The following is a 24,944-nucleotide window of genomic DNA, read 5'->3' as shown; positions in this document are numbered from 1 at the left end:
ACATAGCTACTGCAGTAGGTCAAAGCTGTGTGCTGGAAAACCTTGGTTGAGCATGGGTGGAATAGGCTTTGTGGTGCTCATGTGAATTTCCTTTTTCGGCTTCAGACCGATGCCTATTCTCACTTAAATTGTAGGTTTTGTTTTTAATTTCTATGGTTTTTACACTGGAAGGTTACTATTATACAACATTATAATACAGCTTAACACATGCTCTCCCTGTGAACCCTCACAATGTTGTGTGTTTTATATTTTATTTATTGAATATCCCAGCTCATAATCCTACTGATCATTGCTCAAAGCAAATTGGCGGGAGCAAGGAAACAAAGACTGAAGCAAATATTTACTATGTGATTACACAATGTAGCTGGCTAGATGACTACAGGAGCGCGAAATATGGATGAGCTGTTATCATCGGAAGGGTTCTGAAATATTCTTTCTCGCCAAGGCGAGGTGTGACTGGATATATCATAGTCATCCTCCTCGGTGGAAGTGACTTGGGACAGACCTGGTGCGTCAGATGCAAGTTGATTTTGGAGGTAGTCCAGCTGAATTCTCCCCGGGACAACGGTGATCTACTCTGACAGCACACAGTGGAGGAATTAGATGTTCCAGTACGACTAGGACATCAACAAGCACATAGATATGGCCAGACGCTCTGTCAACCAGCTGGTGTTTGCGTTTCTTTGTGACAGGTGCATGCCCACAATCCTCCACTCAGACATAAAGCACTGTGTCCCTGGGAAGTACCGTAGGGATGGCGTGCATCTCACGGATGATGGAAATGACCTCTTCCATAAGAGTCTGAGAGCTGGGCCCGTATCCACAAAGTGTCTCCAAGTAGACAATTGGTGAAAATAAAAGCTATGCATGAAGCCTCTTCAGTAATGAGTCACACCTAGTTGACAGCTATTTAGGACACCTCATGTGCTGTCCTAACCAATTCATGAAGCGTTACCAGCAGGTGTCTTCATAATAGAAAAAGGCAGAGATTCAGTGGTTCCTGCACCATAGACAGGCAATTGCTTTGGAGTTGAAGGAATGTTTTGATATTTCTATATGATCTACCCAAAAATAATCTGGACCTACATGCAACAGTACCGCTTGCACCTTTGACAATGATTTCTTATGAGGCCTTATTCTCATGACACATGCCTAAATACTTACAACCACTAGACTAATAAATTGTAAGCTTTTCTTTCAATTATATCATTAAGCTGCATGTTATTTCAAGTGGAATATCATGTTGTTATTAAAGATGCCAAAAACAGTCATGCCTATAAGTGGGTAATTGAAAACATTGCATTGCGTTTGGGTAAAAATTATAGACCTTTCAAACGTTTTATGCAACATCAGCAAGTAACTACTGTGCCAAAACAATTTAGTTGTTTAACAAGTGTGTAGATATAACAATAATATTATCAAAATGATGCTTTTAAACCATTATACTGTATAATTCAGTGCAAAATGCCTATCACATTAGAAAAAATATCAGGATTGGTAAAAAATCTAAAGATATGCATGCCAACCTATTAAGAGTAAGCAAAGTGATCGTTTCAGGCGAAAATGATATCAAACTTTTTACCATTGCAACATTTGATGTACAGTCACATTCACCGTGGTTGTCTGAAGCCTGCTATAAATTTCGCAGCTGGCAATGCCTCATCGCGATTGTTTATTCCCCATAATTTGCTATGAGCCGTCATCACTATCTTTCCTTTGCGGTACCTCAAACTGTCATTACTACCAGCTGACAGTTGATTTTACTCCTGGCTCAGAGTTTGTCTGAGCAGTGACTTAACATCATCCTAAAACCTGCTCTGAGGTTTTTTTTGTCTTAACTGGGTTTAACAGGATTCTTAGGACCTTTTCTGAGACGCTTTGTGGAGACGGGCCCTGGTCTCTCTTCCGTTCTAGCAAGATGCACGCAGTAGTACACACCACACACTGCCATGTATTTGCCTCTCCAGAAACCCAAAGGCTATTTTTAAGAGCCATCTAATGAATTCAAATAAGTGGGTGTGTGTCGGGAGGGGCTGTTAAAACTATTTAAAGAAACAATTTTCAAAATACTCCCACACCGATCTCGACAAACTATTTCTGTATGGACCTCGCTTTGTGCATGGGGGCATTCCCCAAATTGTTGCCACAAAGTTGTACGCACAGAATCGTCTAGAATGTCATTGTATGCTGTAGTGTTAAGATTTTTCTTCACTGGAACTAACCCGAACCATGAGAAACAGCCCCAGACCATTATTCTTCATCCACCAAACTTTGCAGTTGGCGTTATACATTGGGTCAGGTAGCGTTCTTCTGGCATGTGCCAAACCCAGATTCGTCAGTCAGATGGTGAAGCGTGATTCATCACTCCAGAGAATGCGTTTCCACTGCTCCAGAGTCCAATGGCTGCAAGCTTTACACCACTCCAGCCAACGCTTGGCATCGCGCATGGTGATCTTAGGCTCGGCTGTGGAAACCCATTTCATGAAGCTCCCGACTAACAGTTCTGGTGCTTCCAGAGGCAGTTTGGAGCTCGGTAGTGAGTGTTGCAACCGAGGTCAGATGATTTTTAACGCACTACGTGCTTCAGAACTCGGCAGTCCCGTTCTGTGAGCTTGTCGACTACCATTTCGCAGCTGAGCCGTTGTTGCGCCTAGAAGTTTCCACTACACAATAACCACACTTACAGTTGACCAGGGTAGCTCTAGCAAGGCAGAAATCTGATGAACTGACTTGTTGGAAAGGTGGCATCCGATGACGGTGCCATGTTGAATGTACTGAGCTCTTCAGTACGGGCCATTCTACTGCCAATGTTTGCTATGGAGATTTGTCGGCAATGGGTGTGGTTGAAATTGCAGACACCATTAATTTGGAGTGGTGTCCACATACTTTTGGCCATGTAGTGTATCTCCTTCATGAGGCAAACCCACATTGTTCTGATCCACAGGCGGGAACTCTAACCATTTATACTATTAATCCTGTTCTTAACACATTCACTTCGACAGACCATTTAAACATCTGGAAGCGTTTGTTCCAAAATTTATTTTCTTCATTCACTCAGTAATAATTGCACATTTTATTTTTCTTGCTTGGTTAAAATACAATAGTCTAAAATAGTTTTGTTGAAAACAGACTTATTTAGTCACGTAGTTAACCAAGGTAGCAAGCATTCCATTTTTTTTGGACTGCAAGCTTCTGCGACCTGAGCTCATAGCGTTTCGTATTATTCCTGGACACTCCATTTAGTATGATATGTTATGTTTCGTATGGGTGTATTAACTTGTGGATGACCATCATTCATTGTGTATGATATGTTACAAATTAAAATTCGTATATGTTACGAAATCCACAAATTCCAATTCGTACAGTATGTTACGAATTTCCAATAGGTACGATACATTACGAATTACAATTTGTTGTGGCTAATGTTAGCTAGGTGGATAACGTCAGCTAGGTAAGGGTTAGGAGTTATGTTAAAGGGATGGCTAACATGCTAAGTAGTTGCAAAGTAGCTAAAAAGTAGTAAGTAGTTGCAAGGCTGGTAATTAGCTAAAATGCTAAAGTTGCTAGACATTCGTATTATACGCCCATCCGCTCCATTTTGATCCCGGCCTCCTACAAACAAAGACTGAAAAAGGAAGTTCTGGTAATCAAGTCTGTACAACGCTGGTCTAACCAATCAGAATCCTTCCACCAAGACTGTGTTGAGCACGTGGACTGGAGTATGTTCCGGGTCACCTGGGTATTTTTTATTTAACCTTTATTTAACTAGGCAAGTCAGTTAAGAACAAGTTCTTATTTACAATGATGGCCTAGGTACAGTGGGTTAACTGCCATGTTCATGGGCAGAACGGCAGATTTTTACCTTGTCAGCTCAATCTAGCAATCTTTCGATTACTTGCCCAACGCTCTAACCACTAGGCTACCTGCCGCCCTTATAACATCAATGAATACACCAACTCAGACACCGGATAAAAAAAAAAAATGCATAGATGTGATACCAATGGTTTCTTCTAAAACTTACCCGAATCAAAAACTGTGGACTGTGGACCAGACGGCATCCCTAGCTGTGCCCTTAGCGCATGTGCAGACCAGCTAGCTGTTGTGTTTTCGACATTTTCAATCTCTCTAGCTCAGGCCGTTATCCCACCTGTTTCAAGATGTCCGCTATCATCCCCATGCCCAAGAAAGGGAAAGTAACTGAACTGAATGACTACTGACCCTTAGCACTCACTTCCGTCATCATGAAGTGCTTTGAGAGTCAAAGACCACATCACCTCCTTCCTTCCCGACACACTCAACCCTCCGAAGAAGATCATCAGGAACCTAAGCCACCCGAGCCATGGCCTGTTCTCCCCAATTCCGTCACTCAGATCCTGGCAATACAGACATCCTACTTTGCCCCCACCCCAATGGACATTTTATCATGCTGAATAGCCACCACTACTCCTTCCCCCCTCCCTGCCTTTCAATGGACAATTACCCTGCCCACACCCCAACGTACATTTATATTTAAGCAATAAGGCCCACGGAGGTGTGGTATATGGCAAATATATTCATGGCTAAGGTCTGTTCTTAAGCATGATGCAATGCGGAGTGCCTGGACACAGCCCTTAGCCGTGGTATACTGGCCATATACTGTATAACAAACCCCAGAGGTGCCTTATTGCTATTATAAACTGGTTACCAATGTAATTAGAGCAATAAAAATAAATGTTTCGTCATACCCGTGGTATACGGTCTGCTATACCATGGCTTTCAGCCAATCAGCATCCAGAGCTCAAACCATCAGTCACATTGTCACTGTAAAGTCCATGGAGAATAAGAGCACCTCCTCCCAGCTGCCCACTCCACTCCATTGATAATTTCAATAAGCATTTTTCCACGGCTGGCCATGCTTTCCACCTGGCTACCCCTACCCCGGCCAACATCTCAGCACCCCCTGCAGCAACATCTCAGCACCCTACCCCGGCCAACACCCCTACAAACGAGCTTCAACACCATACAACACTCCTTCCATGGCCTCCAACTGCTTTTAAATGCTAGTAAAACTAAATGCATGCTCTTCAACCGATTGCTGCCCGCACCCTCCCGCCCGACTAGCATCACTACTCTGGACGGTTCTGACCTAGAATATGTGGACAACTACAAATACTTAGGTGTCTGGTTAGACTGTAAACTCTCCTTCCAGACTCACGTTAAGCATCTCCAATCCAAAGTTAAATCTAGAATCGGCTTCCTATTTTGCAACAAAGCCTCCTTCACTCATGCTGCCAAACATACTCTCGTAAAACTGACTATCCTACTGATCCTTGACTTTGGCAATGTCATTTACAAAATAGCCTCCAATGCTCTACTCAGCAAACTGGATGTAGTCTATCACAGTGCCATCCGTTTTGTCATCAAAGCCCCATATACTACCCACCACTGCGACCTGTATGTTCTCGTTGGCTGGCCCTCACTGCATATCTGTCGCCAAACCCACTGGCTCCAGGTCATCTATAAGTCTTTGCTAGGTAAAGCCCTTATCTCAGCTCACTGGTCACCATAGCAACACCCACCCATAGCACGCGCTCCAGCAGGTATATTGCACTGGTCATCCCCAAAGCCAACACTTCCTTTGGCCACCTTTCCTTCCAGTTCTCTGCTGCCAATGACTGGAACAAATTGCAAAAATCTCTGAAGCTGGAGAGTTCTATCTTTAAGCATAAGCTGTCAGAGCAGCTTAACAATCACTGTACATGTACACAGCCAATCTGTAAATGGCACACCCAACTACCTCATCCCCGTATTATTACTTACCCTGTTGCTCTTTTGCACCCCAGTATCTCTACTTGTACATCATTATCTGCACATCTATCACTCCAGTATTAATGCTAAATTGTAATTTTTATTTTCTATTGTGTTATTGACTGTACGTTTGTTTGTGTAACTCTGTTGTTTTGGTCGCACTGCTTTGCTTTATCTTGGCCAGGTCGCAGTTGTAAATGAGAACTTGTTCTCAACTGGCCTACCTGGTTAAATAAAGGTGAAGAGGAGAAAAAAAAAACTGTTGTAAATGCGTGTGTAATATATATTTATTTTTTCATTCACACTTGCACAGAGCTTAAGAATTTTACTGTACACTGCAACTAGGCATGAGACTAAATAAAAATCTATCTATATTAACAATGGTGTACATTGGAACCGCTATGAAATTACATGGTAATAGCTGTAGGCCTATAGGTTAAATATGCAGTATTTATCAGGGTAAATGACTGTACATCTGTGTGGTATATTTATCACACTAACTCTTGTCTGTTCCATCTTTTCCAGGCACAGTCCAGGGTGAGGCAACATGTCAGACAAGATGTCCAGTTTCCTCCACATAGGGGACATCTGCTCTCTCTATGCAGAGGGCTCCACCAGTGGATTTATCAGCACTTTAGGGTATGTCTGTCTGCCTACTGTTATACTGCTGCATATGAATCCAATCCCTCTCAACTTGAAAGACGCACATGCTCATAGATTCATGTCTGTCACAGTACACATCCAAGGTCTGACACGGGTTTGTGTACATTTACACATAAACATGCACATACGCACAGAGCCAGGTACCAGCGAAATAATGAACCTGGTTGGTGTTTGGGGCCAGGGAGACAGCTGGAACTGTCAAATAATATAGGGGTTTATTTAACAGCTTAGACGGAGTCATGGCTTTTATTTCACAACCTTTAATAATGTTTGCTCTAGTGTTATTAGCAGAATAAACCCTTACTCATTCCATTGTTATTAAAGTAATGCCGTTTCATACCGGTTTCCGCTGATGTGGTGGCGCATATAATAAGAAAAGCTAGATTGCAGAATGCTTGTCATTGAGGTAATAATGTTCTATGCCCTTAGAAGACATTTTGAGAAATGGCAAGGGAGAGGGTGTTTGGAGCTGGAGAGAGTGTTTGGAGCTGGAGAGAGTGTTTGGAGCTGGAGAGAGTGTTTGGAGCTGGAGAGAGTGTTTGGAGCTGGAGAGAGTGTTTGGAGCTGGAGAGAGTGTTTGGAGCTGGAGAGAGTGTTTGGAGCTGGAGTGTGAGAGGCAGAGGTCACAGAACATTTTTGGAGTCCAGCTGAGGATGTAGAATAGCAGTGGAGAGGGAGGACTGAGGACACAGAAGTGAGGGGGTTAAACACGAAGGAGAGAGCGAGGGGGAGGAGAAAGTGAAACAGTAGGGACGGTGAGTGTCAGGGAAGAGAGGAATGTGTTTGAACAAGTGAAATGTTATATTGAATTGTATAGTGTCTGTGGGATACAGAGAAGGTGATGTGTTGGCTGTCCTTTTTGTTTCTCTTCCAAGTTGTACCATTAGTAAAACCATGAAATGATGGTCGTAAGTGGCTTAATAACCTCTTACATCTAGATGTTCCGCTAGCAGAACGCCTCACCAATATCCAATGGTATAGCGTGGCGCGAATTACAAATACCTCAAAAATGCAAAAACTTCAATTTTTCAAACATATGACTATTTTACACCATTTTAAAGACAAGACTCTCCTTTATCTAACCACATTTTCCGATTTCAAAAAGGTTTTACAACGAAAGCAAAACATTAGATTATGTCAGGAGAGTACCCAGCCAGAAATAATCACACACCCATTTTTCAAGCTAGCATATATGTCACAAAAACCAAAACCACAGCTAAATGCAGCACTAACCTTTGATCTTCATCAGATGACACTCCTAGGACATTGTTATACAATACATGCATGTTTTGTTAAATCAGCTTTTTACATTAGCATGTGACGTTCAGAACTAGCATACCCACGGAAACTTCCGGTGAATTTACTAAATTACTCACGATAAACATTCACAAAAAACATAACAATTATTTAAAGAATTATAGATATTATAGAATTATAGCTCCTTTATGCAATCGCGGTGTCCGATTTTAAAATAGCTTTTCGGTAAAAGCACATTTTGCAATATTCTGAGTAGATATCACGGCTAGCTATTTTGACTCCCACCAAGTTTGGCACTCACCAAACTCAGATTTACTATAATAAAAATTGGATTACCTTTGCTGTTCTTCGTCAGAATGCACTCCCAGGACTTCTACTTCAACACCCAATGTTGTTTTGGTTCCAAATAATCCATAGTTATATCCAAATAGCTGCGTTTTGTTCTTGCGTTCAAGACACTATCCGAAGGGTGACGCGCCGGCGCGTATCGTGACAAAAAAATTCAAAATATTCCATTACCGTACTTCAAAGCATGTCAAACACTGTTTAAAATCAATTTTTATGCGATTTTTCTTGAGAATAGCGATAATATTCCAACCGGGAGACATTGTATCCGTTCAAACACTGAAATAAGAAAATGGAGTCTTCACATGTGCGCCAGTGTCATTGTTCTCAGAAGGAGCACTCTCCAAAACCCCTACTGTTTTTCGCTCAGAGACTGCAGAGTTATCATTCCACGTTCTGGCGCCTTCTGAGAGCCAATGGGAGCCTTAGAAAATGTCACGTTACAGTAGAGATCCTGTATTTTCGATAAAGAGGCTACAGAAGGCCAAGAAATGGTCAGACAGGGCACTTCCCATATAGAATCTTCTCAGGTTTTGGCCTGCCATATGAGTTCTGTTATACTCACAGACACCATTCAAACAGTTTTAGAAACTTTAGGGTGTTTTCTATCCTAATCTATCAAAGCCAATAATTATATGCATATTCTAGTTTCTGGGCAGGAGTAATAACCAGATTAAATCGGGTACGTTTTTTATCCGGCAGTGAAGATACTGCCCCCTATCCTAAACGGGTTCAATTATTTTGCTTCCTGTGTTTGAATTTAAATATTGAGAGCTTATGCTGTATACATTATACAGAAGCGATTGCTCAAATTAAACTGTACATTTTAACTCTTCCTTCCATCTGTGATCACACCCATTTAACAGCATTTCACGCCTAAACTTTCATCACGGCTCAGTGAGGGTTGAGGGAGATCATTGACTGAAGCATGAGCTGAATTCACAACAAGGCTGATGGGCTTGACAACACTTCAGCCTCTAGTTCTCTGGCGTCAGAGCTGCGAAACTGCCTCGTCTCCTTCCTGTTCCTCCCTTCTATTTTCTGCTCCTGCCTGTTTGTTGTTCTTTTCCCTCAGTGAAAATGAACACGGTATCTGTGTTTCCATCTCCACTCTTAGCCTCCTTTTTAGCATTGTGATCTATGCCTCTTAATCATACGTCGTCACTATCTGGCCCTCTGCTGGGGCCCCATTCAAGCCTTGCCCTGCCATCTCTCAAGAAGCTCCTGCTCTTACACAAATTGCGTATCCAGGCTATGGAAACAAATGTGTGCATGGCTTTGAAGAGCAGCACCTTGACCATACGCGGTTGTCAAGATGCCAGCCTGGTAATCACTTTTTTTTCTCCCTCTGGTCCCCTCTCTGTTGTGGTGGCCCTCTGTTAGGAGATGAGCTGAAGGGAAGGAGCTATATTTAGCAACAGCAGGTAGTGTACAGGAGGCTGTGATACTGTTGGTTGTCTCTGTGTATCATACTGACCATTATAAAGCTTTGGAATGAGCCACCTGGTCTGCAGCTGGTTTTGAGAGGACTGTTCTGTTCACTACTGTACCAGGGGCCTATAGTCTGGCCTGGGCTGGCTGCTTCCTGGAGCACAGAGCAAGACTGCTGCTCTTTGCTGATTTTACATTGACGTTATTACACCTCTTTACAGGCTCTGCTTAGAAATTCAGTTGAATGACGTCTAGCATTTTCCTTTTAGTGTGTAGGCTGTATTGTTCTGTAGGACATTATTATATTGTTTAAATGCATATCCATGATCTGTACAATGCAGTGCATCCATGTGATGCATGGACAAGATACTAGTAAATTAAACCAATAGCCTAAACTATCGTAACCCAATTCATTTCCTTTGGGGATGTGCTTACAGTGTGTTTTTATTTAAACAATATGATAATGTCCTACAATACATAGCCTGCACAGGCTATAAATGGAAAATGCTGACTGGCCTGGCTCCAGAACCCCATCGAGGTGTCATATTTATCTTTCCGACTACCTGCCAAGCATCCTGTGTTTTGCAGCCAGGAGTAAATCTGAGGCCTATAATGGACTGAGCTTTTATGAAATGGATTATTCCATGGGTGTTATACCTGTGTAGTAACACTGTAAATACTATAGTAACAGCATTGTAGTTACATATTATTTTAATAAGTGCTTTGGGTGCGCTTTATAATGACAAGTGTTTTGCTTCTACACAAGTAGAATAAGGAACGGTCTCTATTCCTCTTGTGTAATTACAATAAACATTCAACTCCATAACTGTTATTAGTTAAGAATACTATGTAAAATGTCAATACAACGTTGTGCCTTGTGTAATGTGTTGCTACACAGGTATAAGAGCAACAACTCTGATTTAAAATATCAGACACCAATAGTGTTAATGGCTCAGCAGAATGCTCCAAGAATGGTGATCCATATGAGGACTTAGTCCCATTCTTGCATTGCTGCACCAAAATAGGAATCAGACAGAGAGTGGTCCTCTGTAGCTTAGTTGGTACACAATGACGCTTGCAACGCCAATATAGTGGGTTTGATTCCCCGGACCACCTGTACGTAAAATGTATGCATGCATGGCTGTACAGATGTAGGATCTTACACTGAACAAAAAATACATGCAACAATTTCAAAGATTTTACTGAGTTACGGGTCATGTAAGGAAATCAGTCATTTGAAATAAATTGATTAGGTCCAAATCTATGGATTTCAAGTGACTGGGAGTACAGATATGCATCTGTTGGTCACAGATGCCTTAAAAAAAGGTAGGGGTGTGGATCAGAAAACCAGTCAGTATCTGTTACCACCATTTGTCTCATGCAGCGCAACACATTTCCTTCGCATACTCTTAGAAAAAAGGGTTCCAAAAGGCTTCTTGGTGTGTCCCCATAGGAGAACCCTTTCTGGCTCCTCTGTGGAAAGGGTTCTACCTGGAACCAAAATGGGTTCTCCTATGGGAACACCCAAAGAACCCTTTTGGAACCATTTGCCCACTGAAGTCGTTTATGACGCCGAACTGCAGTCAGGTCAAGACCCTGGTGAGGATGACGAGCAAGCAGATGTGCTTCCCTGAGACGGTTTCTAACAATCTGTGCAGAAATTCTTCGGTTGTGCAAACCCACAGTTTCATCAGCTGTCCGGATGGCTGGTCTCAGACCATCCCGCAGGTGAAAAAGGCGGATGTGGAGGTCCTGGGCTGGCGTGGTTAAACATGGTCTGCGGTTGTGAGGCCGGTTGAACTTATTGCCAAATTCTCTAAAACAACATTGGAGGCAGCGTATGGTAGGGAAATTTACAATAAATTCTCTGGCAACAGCTCTGGTGGACATTTCTGTGGTCAGCATGCCAATTGCAGATTCCTTCTAAACTGGAGATGTCTGTGACATTGTGTTGTGTGACAAAACTGCACATTTTAGAGGTGCCTTTTATTGTCCCCAGCACAAGGTGTACTACCTGTGTAATGATCATGCTGTTTTAATTGGCTTTTTGATATGCCACACTTGTCAGGTGGATGGATTATTTTAACAAAGGGGAAATGCTCACTAACAGGGATGTAAACAAACTTGTGTACCAAATTTGAGAGGGAAGCTTTTTGTGCATATGAAACATTTGTGATCTTTTATTTCAGCTTATGAAACATGGGACCAACACTTTACACGTTACGTTTATATTTTTGTTCAGTATAATTTGAGCCAGTTTACTACAGCAGGAAAATAATCCTGCAGCAACAGGAAATGGAAATTATGTGGATTATAATTACTGGAATAGTTTGTAGGGGTTGATACATGTTTTTGTTGTTGGGGCAAATCAAATCTGAAATTTCAAAGTGGTAATTACTAACTTTAGAGATTATTTTCAAAACTCAAATACACTACAAGTTTGCATTTCACTTTGGATAAAAGCATCTGTTAAATGGCATCTATTATTATATATTAGAGTGCTTGATGAATGCCAATCACAGATGTTCAGGTGTTCAAATTCCAAGTGCCTCTATCAATTCAGCTGTGTTTTCTTAAGTTTATTAAGGCTCAATGGATTTAGATGTTTAGGAGTTAGGCTAAATGTGAATAGCCATGTATTAGTAATAATAATGCTAAATAATATAGAGCCCTTGAAACCTGAGAGTTTTAACCACCTAAAAGCTTTATTTACAGGCACAGCCCCAATCCTTTAATATTCCTCATTTCACCACCTTCTCCCAAACCAAATATTTATTTTCATAATACCCCCTTATTACACATTTCAGCCAAGAATTCAGAGGAAATTTCAGCCAAAGCTGTTCTTGCTCTGTTTATTTTTAGCTCAGAAGGTGTGGTTTAGTTCTGAGTGAGCAGACTGGCTTAGTATTGCTATGAATGCCCTTACAGCAGGTAGAGGATGAAACATAGTTCATCCACTAATTAGACTGCTTGATTTCAGGCCTTTATGTCCTTATACTGTAGGTACTCTCAATGTGCGGCCTCCAGAGAGGGCTGTGCCCTGCTCGGCCAATATTGGGCATACTGAGTTTTGATGGACAGTTCCCACAGCAATCTGCCTTCTACAACTCTTGACCAATAATCTTGTTGATACAATGAAGTAGTGTCATTATGCACTGTGATGCTGATTGGTGATGCATGCAGGGTTAACATAGTCTGTCTGCCACCTAACTCCAAGTCCTCCTGACTTTAGAGTCTGGAAAGGCTCTTTTGATGTTGTCTGCACGATGGGTCGATAAGGATAACACCGTGCCACCGACGCGGCCAGCTACCAAGGACTGGGCTCTCCTTCCCCGTGGCCGACGTGAGTAAGACAGTTAAACGTGTTAACCCTCGCAAGGCTGCTGGCCCAGACGGCATCCCTAGCCACATCCTCAGAGCATGCGTAAACACACCAGCCAGCTGGTCTGTTTACAGACATATTCAATCTCTCCCTATCACAGCCTGCCATCCCCACATGTTTCAAGATGGCCACCATTGTTTCTGTACCCAAGAATGCAAAGGTAACTCAACTACATTACTATCGCCCCGTAGCACTCACTTCTGTCATCATGAAGTGCTTTGAGAGACTAGTCAAGGATCATATCACCTCCACCTTACCTGTCACCCTAGACCCACTTCAATTTGCTTACCGTCCCAATAGGTTCACAGATGATGCAATCGCCATCACACTGCCCTATCCCATCTGGAGGAATACCTATGTAAGAATCTGTTCATTGACTATACAGTAGCTCAGCATTCAACACAATAGTACCCTGCAAGCTGATCATTAAGCTCGAGGCCCTGGGTCTGAACCCCGCCCTGTGCAATTGGTTCCTGGACTTCCTGACGGCCACCCCCAGGTGGTGAAGGTAGGAAACAACAGCTCCACTTCGCTGATCCTCAACACAGGGGCCCCACAAGGGTGTGTGCTCAGCCCCCTCCTGTACTCCCTGTTCACCCATGACTGCATTGGACATGCACGCCTCAAACTCAATCATCAAGTTTGCGGACGACACAACCTTAGAAGGCTTGATTACCAACAATGACGAGACAGCCTACAGGGAGGAGTTGAGGGCTCTGGGAGTGTGGTGTCAGAAAATAACCTCCCACTCAACGTCAACAAAACAAAGGAGATTATTGTGGACTTCAGCAGAGGGAGCACCCCCCCCCTATCCACATCGATGGGACAGCAGTGGAGAAGGTGGAAAGTTTTAAGTTCCTCAGCGTACATATCACTGACCAACTGAAATGGTCCACCCACACAGACAGTGTGGTTAAGAAGGCACAACAGCGCCTCTTCAACCTCCAGGAGGCTGAAGAAATTTGGCTTGGCACCTAAAACCCTCACAAACTTTTACAGATTCACAATTGAGAGCATCCTGTCGGGTTTCATCACCACCTGGTACGGCAACTGCACCACCCGCAACCGCAAGGCTCTCCAGAGGGCGGTGCAGTCTGCTCAACGCATCACTGAGGGCGAACTTCCTGCCCTCCAGGACACCTACCGCACCCGATGTCACAGGAAAGCCAAAAATATCATCAAGGACAACCACCCGAGCCACTTCCTGTTCACCCCGCTATCATACAGGAGAGATCAGTACAGGTGCCTAAGAACTGGGACTGAAAGACTGGAAAACAGCTTCTATCTCAAGGCCATCAGTCTATTAAATAGCCATCGCAAGCACAGAGAGGCTGCTGCCTACATACACAGACTTGAAATCATTGGCCACTTTAATAAATGAAACACTAGTCACTTTTAATAATGTCACTTTAGTAATGTTTACATATCTTGCATTACTCATCTCGTATATACTGTATTGTATACTATTTACTGTATCTTAGTCTATGCCGCTCTGACATTGCTCGTCCATATAGTTATATATTCATAATTCCATTCCTTTACTTAGATTTGTGTGTATTGTTAGATATTACTTGTTAGATATTGCTGCACTGTTGGAACTAGAAGCACAAGCATTTCGCTACACCCGCAATAACACGTGTATGTAACCAATAAAATTTGATTTGATAATGATTGGTTTTCATTTGTCTTTCTCACTCAAACATCCACATGGACAGCCACACATAGCCCCGAGCACCCTTCAAATACAGTTGTTGTGTTTTCAAATCCAATCAACTTGAGGTCTCAACCCTCCCAGAAAAAGAAAACGTCTAAGAGAACCAATCAAAGCTCATTAAGAAATAATCACAAATCTTGCATTTACAACGGCCTCCAGTCCAGACCGGTGTGTCAGCTCTCCCTCGCTGACCATGTGAGTTGCATCAGCCAGGCTAGGAGTAGCATAGATCAAATATAGGTTGTAGTTATGAGTAAAAGAGAGGTTTATAATCCAGATGGAGATTATATTGAGTGACTCAACAGCATTGTTTGTGCTGTGTGTATGTATCAGTAGCATTCACTGCTCAGAATGAAACTTGTGGCTGATGTATTGTTTGTCTGTTTCTGCAGGCTAGATGTATGTGTAGTTAGAGGGATGAGTGTTTGATTGACAGCTGTCATTGCTCCTCCTGTTCCCAGGCTTGTGGATGACCGCTGTGTGGTACAGCCAGACACAGGGGACCTCAACAACCCGCCCAAGAAGTTCAGAGGTAATGAGAACACCCCTTCTATCACTCTGTTCAGGCTGCTGTTCAAATGCAAGCGTCCAACCCATACTGTGGGATCAAAGAGTCAGCAAGGAGTTATGGCATTGATTCATGTGACCTTTTTTCACTGTAGTTTCCTCTCTTAGTCCAATCTCTGCTCAGATGTCATTACAATGGATATGATGTCAGCTGGAAAAAGCCTTGTAGAATCTCTTCCAACTCTGAAGCCATCATTGCAAGAGGATTATAACTAAGTACTGTGGGTTTAACCCAGTGGTTTGTGCTCCATGTAAGCATTAGATCAGTAGTTTACACAGAGGAGATTTAAAAGGTATGTTGAGACATGGAGCCATGACCCCTGATCCTTTGTTATGACATGTGAACTGATGCCTGTGGAAATGAAACACTACTGAAGCTAATTAACCTTGTTTTCACCTGCCTCCCCTCACTCAAATGTGGCACTAGACTATACTACAGTACAGGCTACAGTACAGTACAGTACAGTTAATACACCACATTGTGTCACCTAGTGAGAGGCCTGTACCCTGTGTTGACTCTGGTGAGGGTGGTTAACTCTGATGCCCTTTGTAATTTCACCACTAAACTAACATTTTCCTCCATATTATTCTTATACTTGTATCTGGTAGTGGCAGCGTTTTTTTAAATTAAAGGTGTTGGCAAATGTATCTAATGTCTTCAGACTATGAAAAGATGGCAGAGTGCCATGTTTCTTTCATTATTGAGGCTGATTCATGCAGTCCATTTCCTGCAAATGTAAGCAGTGTGGATTACGCCAGAACAGAGTTTAGTGTTTCTGAGACTGTCTGGAACAGGCTTGTGTGTTCTGCGAGTAAGAGATAGTAGGCTATTTACTGACAGTTTCTCAAGGCATTTAGGATTGTTGTCAGGAATACATTTTAGTAATTTAGCAGACGCTCTTATCCAGAGCGACTTACATTGCATTCATCTTAAGATAGCTAGGTGAGACAACAACATCACAATCGTAGCACGTGGGGAGGGGGGACTTATTTAAGATACACTCTCTCTTTAAAGAGTATCAGACGTTTTCAGAAGATGGGCAGGGACTGACATTAGACGGAAGCTTTTTCAACCATTGGGGAGCCAGGACAGAGAAGAGCTTTGACTACAAGACTACGTCAGTATATAGCCTGGTCATGAGTCATGCTCAGGGTTCATGCATTAGATCTGATTGATCTACATACAGTACATCTTTCATGACAGGTCTGACAGGCTTCACTGCTAATATTCCAAGTCATATAGATTGATGCAGTAGTGCCGATGATGCATCCTACTGGGTGTTGGACTCCTCTGTGTTGCCAGAGTTTGCCTACTGTAATGTTGCCTGTGAAATGTCAAACTATTTGGTGGCTTTGAGGCCCATTTGTCCCTAAAGCGAGCCCTGGACAATTTCTTGATGTTGATTGCAAACACTTATTCCCAGCTTGCTGTTATTGGGGTTTGGATTTGATCAGGCTGAGGCAGCAACAAAAATAGTTGTTTGATGTGAGATTCTGTTTACTTTCACTTTAACTAGAGCTTCATGTCTTCAGGGGCATCTTAATCCATTAATAACAACACTGTCCTCCAAAGAAAAAAAAATCATTCTACGAGTGTATTTTGATGCCACTGCTGTTTCATACTTGGATGTTTTGTAATTCACCTTTATTGCTTCAACACGTCTAATGCCATGGGTTTGTTGTATAGTCATTCAACAACACCAAATAGTCGGCCGAATTACTGTGATTAAAGAGGTGATAGTACACTGGGATTCGTGCCTTCACTGGTGTTCGTCATTAATTGCCATGGCTGTCTGTCAGTTTGAACTGGAGCCGGGTCAATCCTATTGCCACAGTAACAACAACATATTGGCCTTCCCCAGATGGAGATTTCAATGGTGGATTATGTGTGTTACTGTCTCTTTAGCTCATGTGGAACACATTTGCTTAATGGATAATGCAAATGCTGAATTTTATAATGAACTGTGTTTGGTACAGAATATAATGATGATGATCGACTACACTCATGTATAGTAGCACTTTGATTGAAACTAGGTTAGGTTATTTTGGAGAAAAAGCTATCTACCAGCTATGGATTTGTGGTGGTTTATATCAAGCTTCTGTTTTTAACTTTATTCTCAGTCTTGGCGAAGATATGTAACTTTTTCCCCCACTCAACCATACAACCTAGCCTAGACGTTATTGAGAATTCTAGTCTGATCAGTGATGTGTCAGACAGTAAAACAACCTGAGTGTTGACAGTTTTTACAGTGGATCCCTCCCTTGCCCTCAAGGTCAGTGCAGAACAATTCTGGTAGCAGCAGGGAGGGCCAGCTGGGAGTGATGCTCCTGCTGATGGGCACCTGGAAGCTCTGGCTGCATACTGTCTCTAATGGAGCTCTTTTTAAATTAGCACAATACCTTGGCAGGCCTCCAGTGCAGACCTTTGAAAATACATTTTTGAGTGAAATGACGTGATTGCCAATGTGAGTTTCATTTATTCGAATCAAGGTCATGGAAATTAAATTGACCTTTTTATCCCTGAAAATGAGAGCCCTAGTTTACTTTATATAGCACGTCCGTGTCATTGTCACACAAATCACTCTATATTATGTCAACCTTCAGTGACAATGGTGAAAAAAATGAAGATTTACTTTGTAATGAAACGCACCACAACTCCTCTAGTATATTGTACTCTCCTGCACTGTAGCACAATGGAAGATGATTCAATGTAAGGAGACTTGTCTGTTGTTGCTCAGGGAAATGTATTGCTTCTGGTTAGTTGTGTGATTTGCTAAATGGATGGTTTTGTGGGTTTTTGTTTTTGGCACAGGAACCCAAGTTACAGTAGTTTGACAGAGAATGTCAACTACTTCATGTCAACCAGCTGTTCAGTCTCTTTCTAGAGGCTCAGTAGATTCAGGAGGCAGCATCGTCACTGGCTTAGGCCTCTAACAAGACTAGCCCAAATATGTCACTGCTTAGTATTGAGAGAAGAGGAATCAATAGCTACTGTAGCAGCAGGGTACCTTACTATCTTTATGTGCCTTTTCATTCTCTTTTTGGACTGAGAAAACAGGCCTACGTAAAACGTCTTTAGACACGATTGTTTTTGTTCAATGGTATGTATTGTCAAAATGGTGAGCTGTTTTTGTTTGTACGGCTGTTGTTTCAGTTCCCCAGATAGCCACATTAGACATGCACACTACTGGACAAGAATCTATTTAATCATAATTTAATCATCTAGGCTTGGAACCTTAACTTCAGTCACTCCCATTGCTGAAACTATCTGGGCCAATGGTGTATTTGAATGTTATAGGTCAGAGGAGTTAAAGAGTTTGTGTCTGAGGGGTAGGCCTTATAGTATTGGTACTCCAACTCCTTTTTAAGATGGTGCTGACACACGGTCACCCTGTTTTCTAGCTCCTAGCCAACTTTGAAATATTTTGTTTGTTTACATTATTTGCTCAGAATGTTTCTTGTATCATTGCCTACAGCAGAAAATAGCTTTTGGACATTAGATCAGCAGTCACTCAAGCAAAATTTGCACAAAAATGGGTCATTTGTTTGAACTTCCCAAGGCAGCTCTATTCATCCTGGGGGTTGCACTAAAACGCTGACGCCGGAGAAGAGGAAGAAGTGGGGCCCTAGTCAGATTCAGGCGGCATGCATACCATCCACCGCTTCAGATTATTTTACTCGCTAATGTTCAGTCCCTGGACAATAAGGTAGACAATCGCCTTACTGACAGACATCAGGGACTGTAACATACTCTGTCTTACGGAATCATGGCTCTCTCTGGATATATTGTCCCCGTCCATTCAGCCAGCGGGGTTCTCCGTCCATTACACAGACAGGAAGAAGGAACTCTCCGGGATAAAGAAAAGTGGAGGGGGTTATTTCATGATTAACAATTCATGGTGTGATTGTGTTAATTTACAGGAACTCAAGTCATTTTGTTCTCCGATATGGAATATCTCACCATCAAATGCAGACCGGATTAACTCCCAAGATCATTTTCTTTGGTCATCGTCACTGCCGTGTATATTCCCCTCCAAGCCTACACCGTGACTTCTTTCAAGGAACTACACTAGACTATAGAGGTCGACCGATTATGATTTTTTCAACGCCGATACCGATTATTGGAGGACCAAAACCCCGCTACCGATTAATCGGCCAATTTTTTTAACATTTTTTTTTAAACATTTTTTATTTGTAATAATGACAATTACAACAATACTGAATGAACACTTATTTTAACTTAATATAATACATCAATAAAATCAATTTAGCCTCAAATAAATAATGAAACATGTTCAATTTGGTTTAAATAATGCAAAAACAAAGTGTTGGAGAAGAAAGTAAAAGTGAAATATGTGCCATGTACAAAAGCTAACGTTTAAGTTCCTTGCTCAGAACATGAGAACATATGAAAGCTGGTGGTTCCTTTTAACATGAGTCTTCAATATTCCCAGGTAAGATGTTTTAGGTTGTAGTTATAATAGGACTATTTCTCTCTCTACGATTTGTATTTCATATACCTTTGACTATTGGATGTTCTTATAGGCACTTTAGTATTGCCAGTGTAGCAATATAGCTTCCGTCCCTCTCCTTGCTCCTACCTGGGCTCGAATCAGGAACACATCGACAACAGCCACCCTCGAAGCAGCGTTACCCATGTAGAGGAAGGGAAAAAATTACTCCAAGTCTCGGAGCGAGTGACGTTTGAAACGCTATTAGCGCGCACCCGGCCAACTAGCTAGCCATTTCATATCGGTTACACCAGCCTAATCTTGGGAGTTGACAGGCTTGAAGTCATAAACAGCGCAATGCTTGAAGCATTGTGAAGGGCTGCTGGCAAAATGCACAAAAGTGCTATTTTGAATGAACGCTTACGAGCCTGCTGGTGCCTACCATCGCTCAGTCAGACTGCTCTATCAAATCATAGACTTAATTATAACATAATAACACACAGAAACACGAGCATTAGGTCATTAATATGGTCGAATCCGGAAACTATAATCTCGAAAACAAAACGTTATTGCTGTTACATTGCACAACCTTCAGTGTTATGTCATAATCATGTAAAATTCTGGGAAATTAGTTCGCAACGAGCCAGGCGGCCCAAACTGTTGCATATACCCTGAATGCGTGCAATGAACGCAAAATGACACAATTTCACCTGGTTAATATTGCCTGCTAACCTGGATGTCTTTTAGCTAAATATGCAGGTTTAAAAATATATACTTCTATGTATTGATTTTAAGAAAGGCATTGCTGTTTATGGTTAGGTACAGTCGTGCAACGATTGTGCTTTTTTCGCAAATGCGCTTTTGTTAAATCATCCTCGTTTGGCGAAGTCGGCTGTCTTTGTTAGGAAGAAATAGTCTTCACAGTTCGCAACGAGCCAGGCGGCCCAAACTGCTGCATATACCCTGACTCTGTTTGCAAGAGAAGTGACACATTTTCCCTAGTTAAAAGAAATTCATTTTAGCAGGCAATATTAACTAAATATGCAGGTTTAAAAATATCTACTTGTGTATTGATATTAAGAAAGGCATTGATGTTTATGGTTGGAGCAACGTGTACCTAAGCGATTATATGCAACGCAGGACAGGCTAGATAAACTAGTAATATCATCAACCATGTGTAGTTAACTAGTGATTATGATTGATTATAAAAAAAACAAGAAGTTTAATGTTAGCTAGCAACTTACCTTAGCTTCTTACTGCATTCGCGTAAGGTTGCAAGATTGAATCCCCGAGCTGACAAGGTAAAAATCTGTCATTCTGCCCCTGAACAAGGCAGTTAACCCACCGTTCCTAGGCCGTCATTGAAAATAAGAATGTGTTTTTAACTGACTTGCCTAGTTAAATCAAGGTCCAAAAAAAAATTGGCCAAATCGGCATCCCAAAATACCGATTTCCGATTGTTATGAAAACTTGAAATCGGCCCTGATTAATCGGTCGACCTCTACTAGACTATGTACAAACTGGAAACCGCATATCCTGAGGCCGCAATTATTGTAGCTGCGGATTTCAACCTCTCTGGGATATGTGGGATGCTAACGTCCCACCTCGCCAACAGCCAGTGAAATTGCAGGGCGCGAAATTCAAACAACAGAAATCTCATAATTAAAATTCCTCAAACACACAAGTATTATACACCATTTTAAAGATAAACTTCTTGTTAATCCACAGTGTCTGATTTCAAAAAGGCTTTACAGCAAAAGCACACCACGCAATTATGTTATGTCAGCGCCTAGCCACACAAAACCATACAGCCATTTTCCAAATAAGGAGAGGTGTCACAAAAGACAGAAATAGCATTAAAATGAATCACTAACCTTTGATGATCTTCACCGGCTGGCACTCCCAGGACTCCATGTTAGACGACAAATGTGTGTTTTGTTCGATAAAGTTAATCTTTATGTCCGAAAACGCGCCAATTTCAAATGAGGTTATGTTCAGAAATGCATTGTCTCAAACAAACAAACCAATTTCAGAAATACTCATCATAAACATTGATGAAAGATAGAAGTGTTTAACATGCGATTAAAGATAAACTTCTCCTTAATGCAACCGCTGTGTCAGATTTCAAAAAGGCTTCACGGCAAAAGCACACCACGCGATTATGTTAGGTCAGCGCCTAGCCACAGAAAACCATACAGCCATTTTCCAACCAAGGAGAGGTGTCAAGTCAGAAATGGCATTAAAATGAATCACTTACCTTTGATTTTCATCTGGCACTCCCAGGTCTCCATGTTAGACAATAAATTTTGTTTTTTTTTCGATAAAGTTCATCTTTATGTCCAAATACCTCCTTTTTGTTCGTGCGTTTAGTCCAGTAATCCAAATGCACAAGGCGCGCTCACAAAGTCCAGACGAAAAGTCAAAGAAGTTCCATTATAGTTAGTAGAAACATGTCAAACGATGTATATAATCCAATCTTTAGGATGTTTTATCATAAATCTTACAATTCCTTTGTCTTTAGAAAGGAAAGGGAACGGAGCTCGCGCTCACGGCCGCACGCGATCAACAACTAAAGGCTTTCAACCAGACCCCTGGTTGAAACAGCTCTTATTCGCTCCCCTGTCACAGTAGAAGACTGACACAACGTTCTAAATACTGTTGACATCTAGTGGAAGCCGTATGAAGTGCAATCTGACCCCATAGACACAGTATATTGGATAGGCTACAAACCTCAGATTTCCCATTTCCTGGTTGGATTTTTCTCAGGTTTGTGCCTGCCATATGAGTTCTGTTATACTCAGACATTATTTTAACAGTTTTGGAAACTTTAGAGTGTTTTCTATCCAAATCTACAAATGTATATGCATATTCTAGCTTCTGGGCCTGAGTAGCAGGCAGTTTACTCTGGGCACCTTATTCATCCAAACTACTCAATACTGCCCCCATTCCCAAAGAAGTTAATAATGGAAATCTGAGAAACAAATTTTATTAACACACGCACATCAAGTACTTTGGATCATTGCTTCTCTCTCTTCCGGGATGGCTACAAGGCCCTCCCCGGCCCTCCCTTCGGCAAATCAGATCATGCCTCCATTCTGCTACTCCCCACCTATAGGCAGAAACTTAACAGGAAGCACCCGTGGTAAGGACAGTTCAACATTAGTCTCATAAGAGCTTTACAGTCCTGTATTGTGCAATATTTGCCCATATATATTCTTTTTATTCAAGCTCGGTCAAGGAGTTGGGTATTATGGCAAGAGCAATTTTTAAGTCTTGCCATTTTGATTTTTCAAGCAGATTTAAGTCAAAACTGTAAGTTGGCCACTCAGGAACACTCATGTTCTTCTTGTTAAGCAACTCCAGTGTATATTTGGCTTTGTGTTTTAGTTTATTATCCTGCTGAAAGGTAAATTCCCCTCCCAGTGTCTGGTGTGAAGCAGACTGAAACAGGTTTTCCTCTTGGATTTTGCCTGTACTTAACTCATCCCGTTTTTTTTCATCCTGAAAAACTCCCCAGTCTTTGCCGATGTCAAGCATACCCATACCATGATGCAGCCACCACCATGCTTGAAAATAAGGACGCAGCTACTCTGGGATGTGTTGGATTTTTTTGCAGTATTACTTTCGTGCCTTGTTGCATACATATTCATGTTTTGGAGTATTTGTATTCTGTATATTTGAATTCTTCTTTTCACTCTGTCATTTAGGTCAGGGTCTCTCAAACTCTGCCGTAGGGCCCCCTCTGGATGCACATTTTGTTTTTGCCCTGGCACTACACGGCTGATTCAAATAACCAACTCATCAAGCATTGACTATTTGAATCAGCTGTGTAGTGCTACCCAGGGAGGGCCCCAGGACAGAATTCAGGAAACCCTGATTTAGGTCATTATTGTAGAGTCCCCACAGTGTGGATTTATCCTGTTTTGTCCCATCACTGCCACTGAAATCTGTAGCTGTTTTAAAATCCACAATGACCTTATGGTGACACCCCTTAGCAGTTTCCTACCTGTCCTGCAGCTTAGTTCAGAAGGACGACTGCATCTTTGATGCGTCTGGGTGGTTTTATACAAAATCCACAGCATAAATATTAACTTAACCATGCTATATATTCAATGTCTGATTTGTTATTTTTACCCATCTATCAATCACTGCTCTTCTTTATGAGGCTTTTGAAAAGCTCACTGGTCTTTTGTAGTTGAATCTGTGCTTGAAATTCAATACTTGACTGAGGGACCTTTATTTTATAGATGTTGTATGTTTGGGGGAGAGAGGAAGGGGTAGTCATTAAAATGTCAACCCCTATTATTTCAGAGTCCACATAACGTATTATGTGATTTGTCAAATTTTACATCTGAGCTCATTTAGGCTTGCATAAACAAAGGGGGAGAATACTTATTTAACTTTATTTTAGTAATTTAATTGTTATTCATTTGTAAAATTGTGTAGAATTTTTCTTTTCACTTTGACATTATGGATTTTGTGTAGATCAATGACAAATTACTATTAAATCTATTCAATCGCACTTTGTAATGCAACAAAATGTGAGTTCAAGGGGGTGTAGACTTTCTATATATGTACATAGTCATTGATCACTGGTCACTTTAATCATGTTTACATACTGTTTTACATGTGTATATACTGTATTCTAGTCATGGCTCATCCTATATAACTACTGAAACTTTTCTATTCATATACTGTCCAGTTGAAGTTAGAAACACAAGCATCTTGCTGCACCTGCGATAACATCTGCGTACACGACCAATAAACTTTGATTTGATTTTCCCACTGACCTCCGTGCCTTATTTGGCCATGCTGTTTAACTGGTGACATATGCAGAGGAAGAAAAAATATATATATAGATAGATTAAAAAAAATGTCTTCCTCTGCAAAGTGGGCAGCTCCACTTTTATTTATACCAGTCAAAAGTTTGGACACACCTACTCATTCCAGGGTTTTTCTTTATTTTTACTATTTTCTACATTGTAGAATAATAGTGAAGACATCAAAACTATGAAATAATCCATATGGAATCATGTAGTAACCAAAGCATATTTTAGATTCTTCAAAGTAGCCACCCTTTGCCTTGAAGAAACTTTTAAAGTTCTTGAAATTGTATTTGTTTTTAATGATTTTTTATTTATCCTTTATTTAGGTTCTTGAAATGTTCTGTATTGACTGACATGTCTTAAAGTAATGATGGACTTTAACAAGGCACACCTGTTAATTTAAATGCATTCTAGGTGACTACCTCATGAAGCTTGTTGAGAGAATGCCAAGAGTGTGCAAAGCTGTCATCAAGGCAAAGGGTGGCTGCTTTGAAGAATGTGAAAAATATATTTTCATTTGT

The 24,944-nt window shown here is 41.4% G+C and overlaps 1 protein-coding gene across 1 annotated transcript in view; it reads left to right on the top strand.

Moving 5' to 3' along the window:
- Nucleotides 1-24,944, top strand: part of LOC106565749 (inositol 1,4,5-trisphosphate receptor type 1) — a 165,990-nt gene that overhangs the window by 5,772 nt on the left and 135,274 nt on the right. The window contains 2 exon segments of the mRNA XM_045691827.1: nt 6,313-6,426; nt 15,041-15,111. Of these exon segments, the coding sequence (XP_045547783.1) occupies nt 6,335-6,426; nt 15,041-15,111 (163 nt within the window). The 5' untranslated portion in view covers nt 6,313-6,334.

The sequence above is a fragment of the Salmo salar genome, chromosome ssa12 (assembly GCF_905237065.1).
Source record: "Salmo salar chromosome ssa12, Ssal_v3.1, whole genome shotgun sequence".
Classification (NCBI taxonomy): Eukaryota; Metazoa; Chordata; class Actinopteri; order Salmoniformes; family Salmonidae; genus Salmo; species Salmo salar.
The sequence above is the reverse complement of the archived record's forward strand: the minus strand, read 5'-3'. Positions and strand labels throughout refer to the sequence as shown.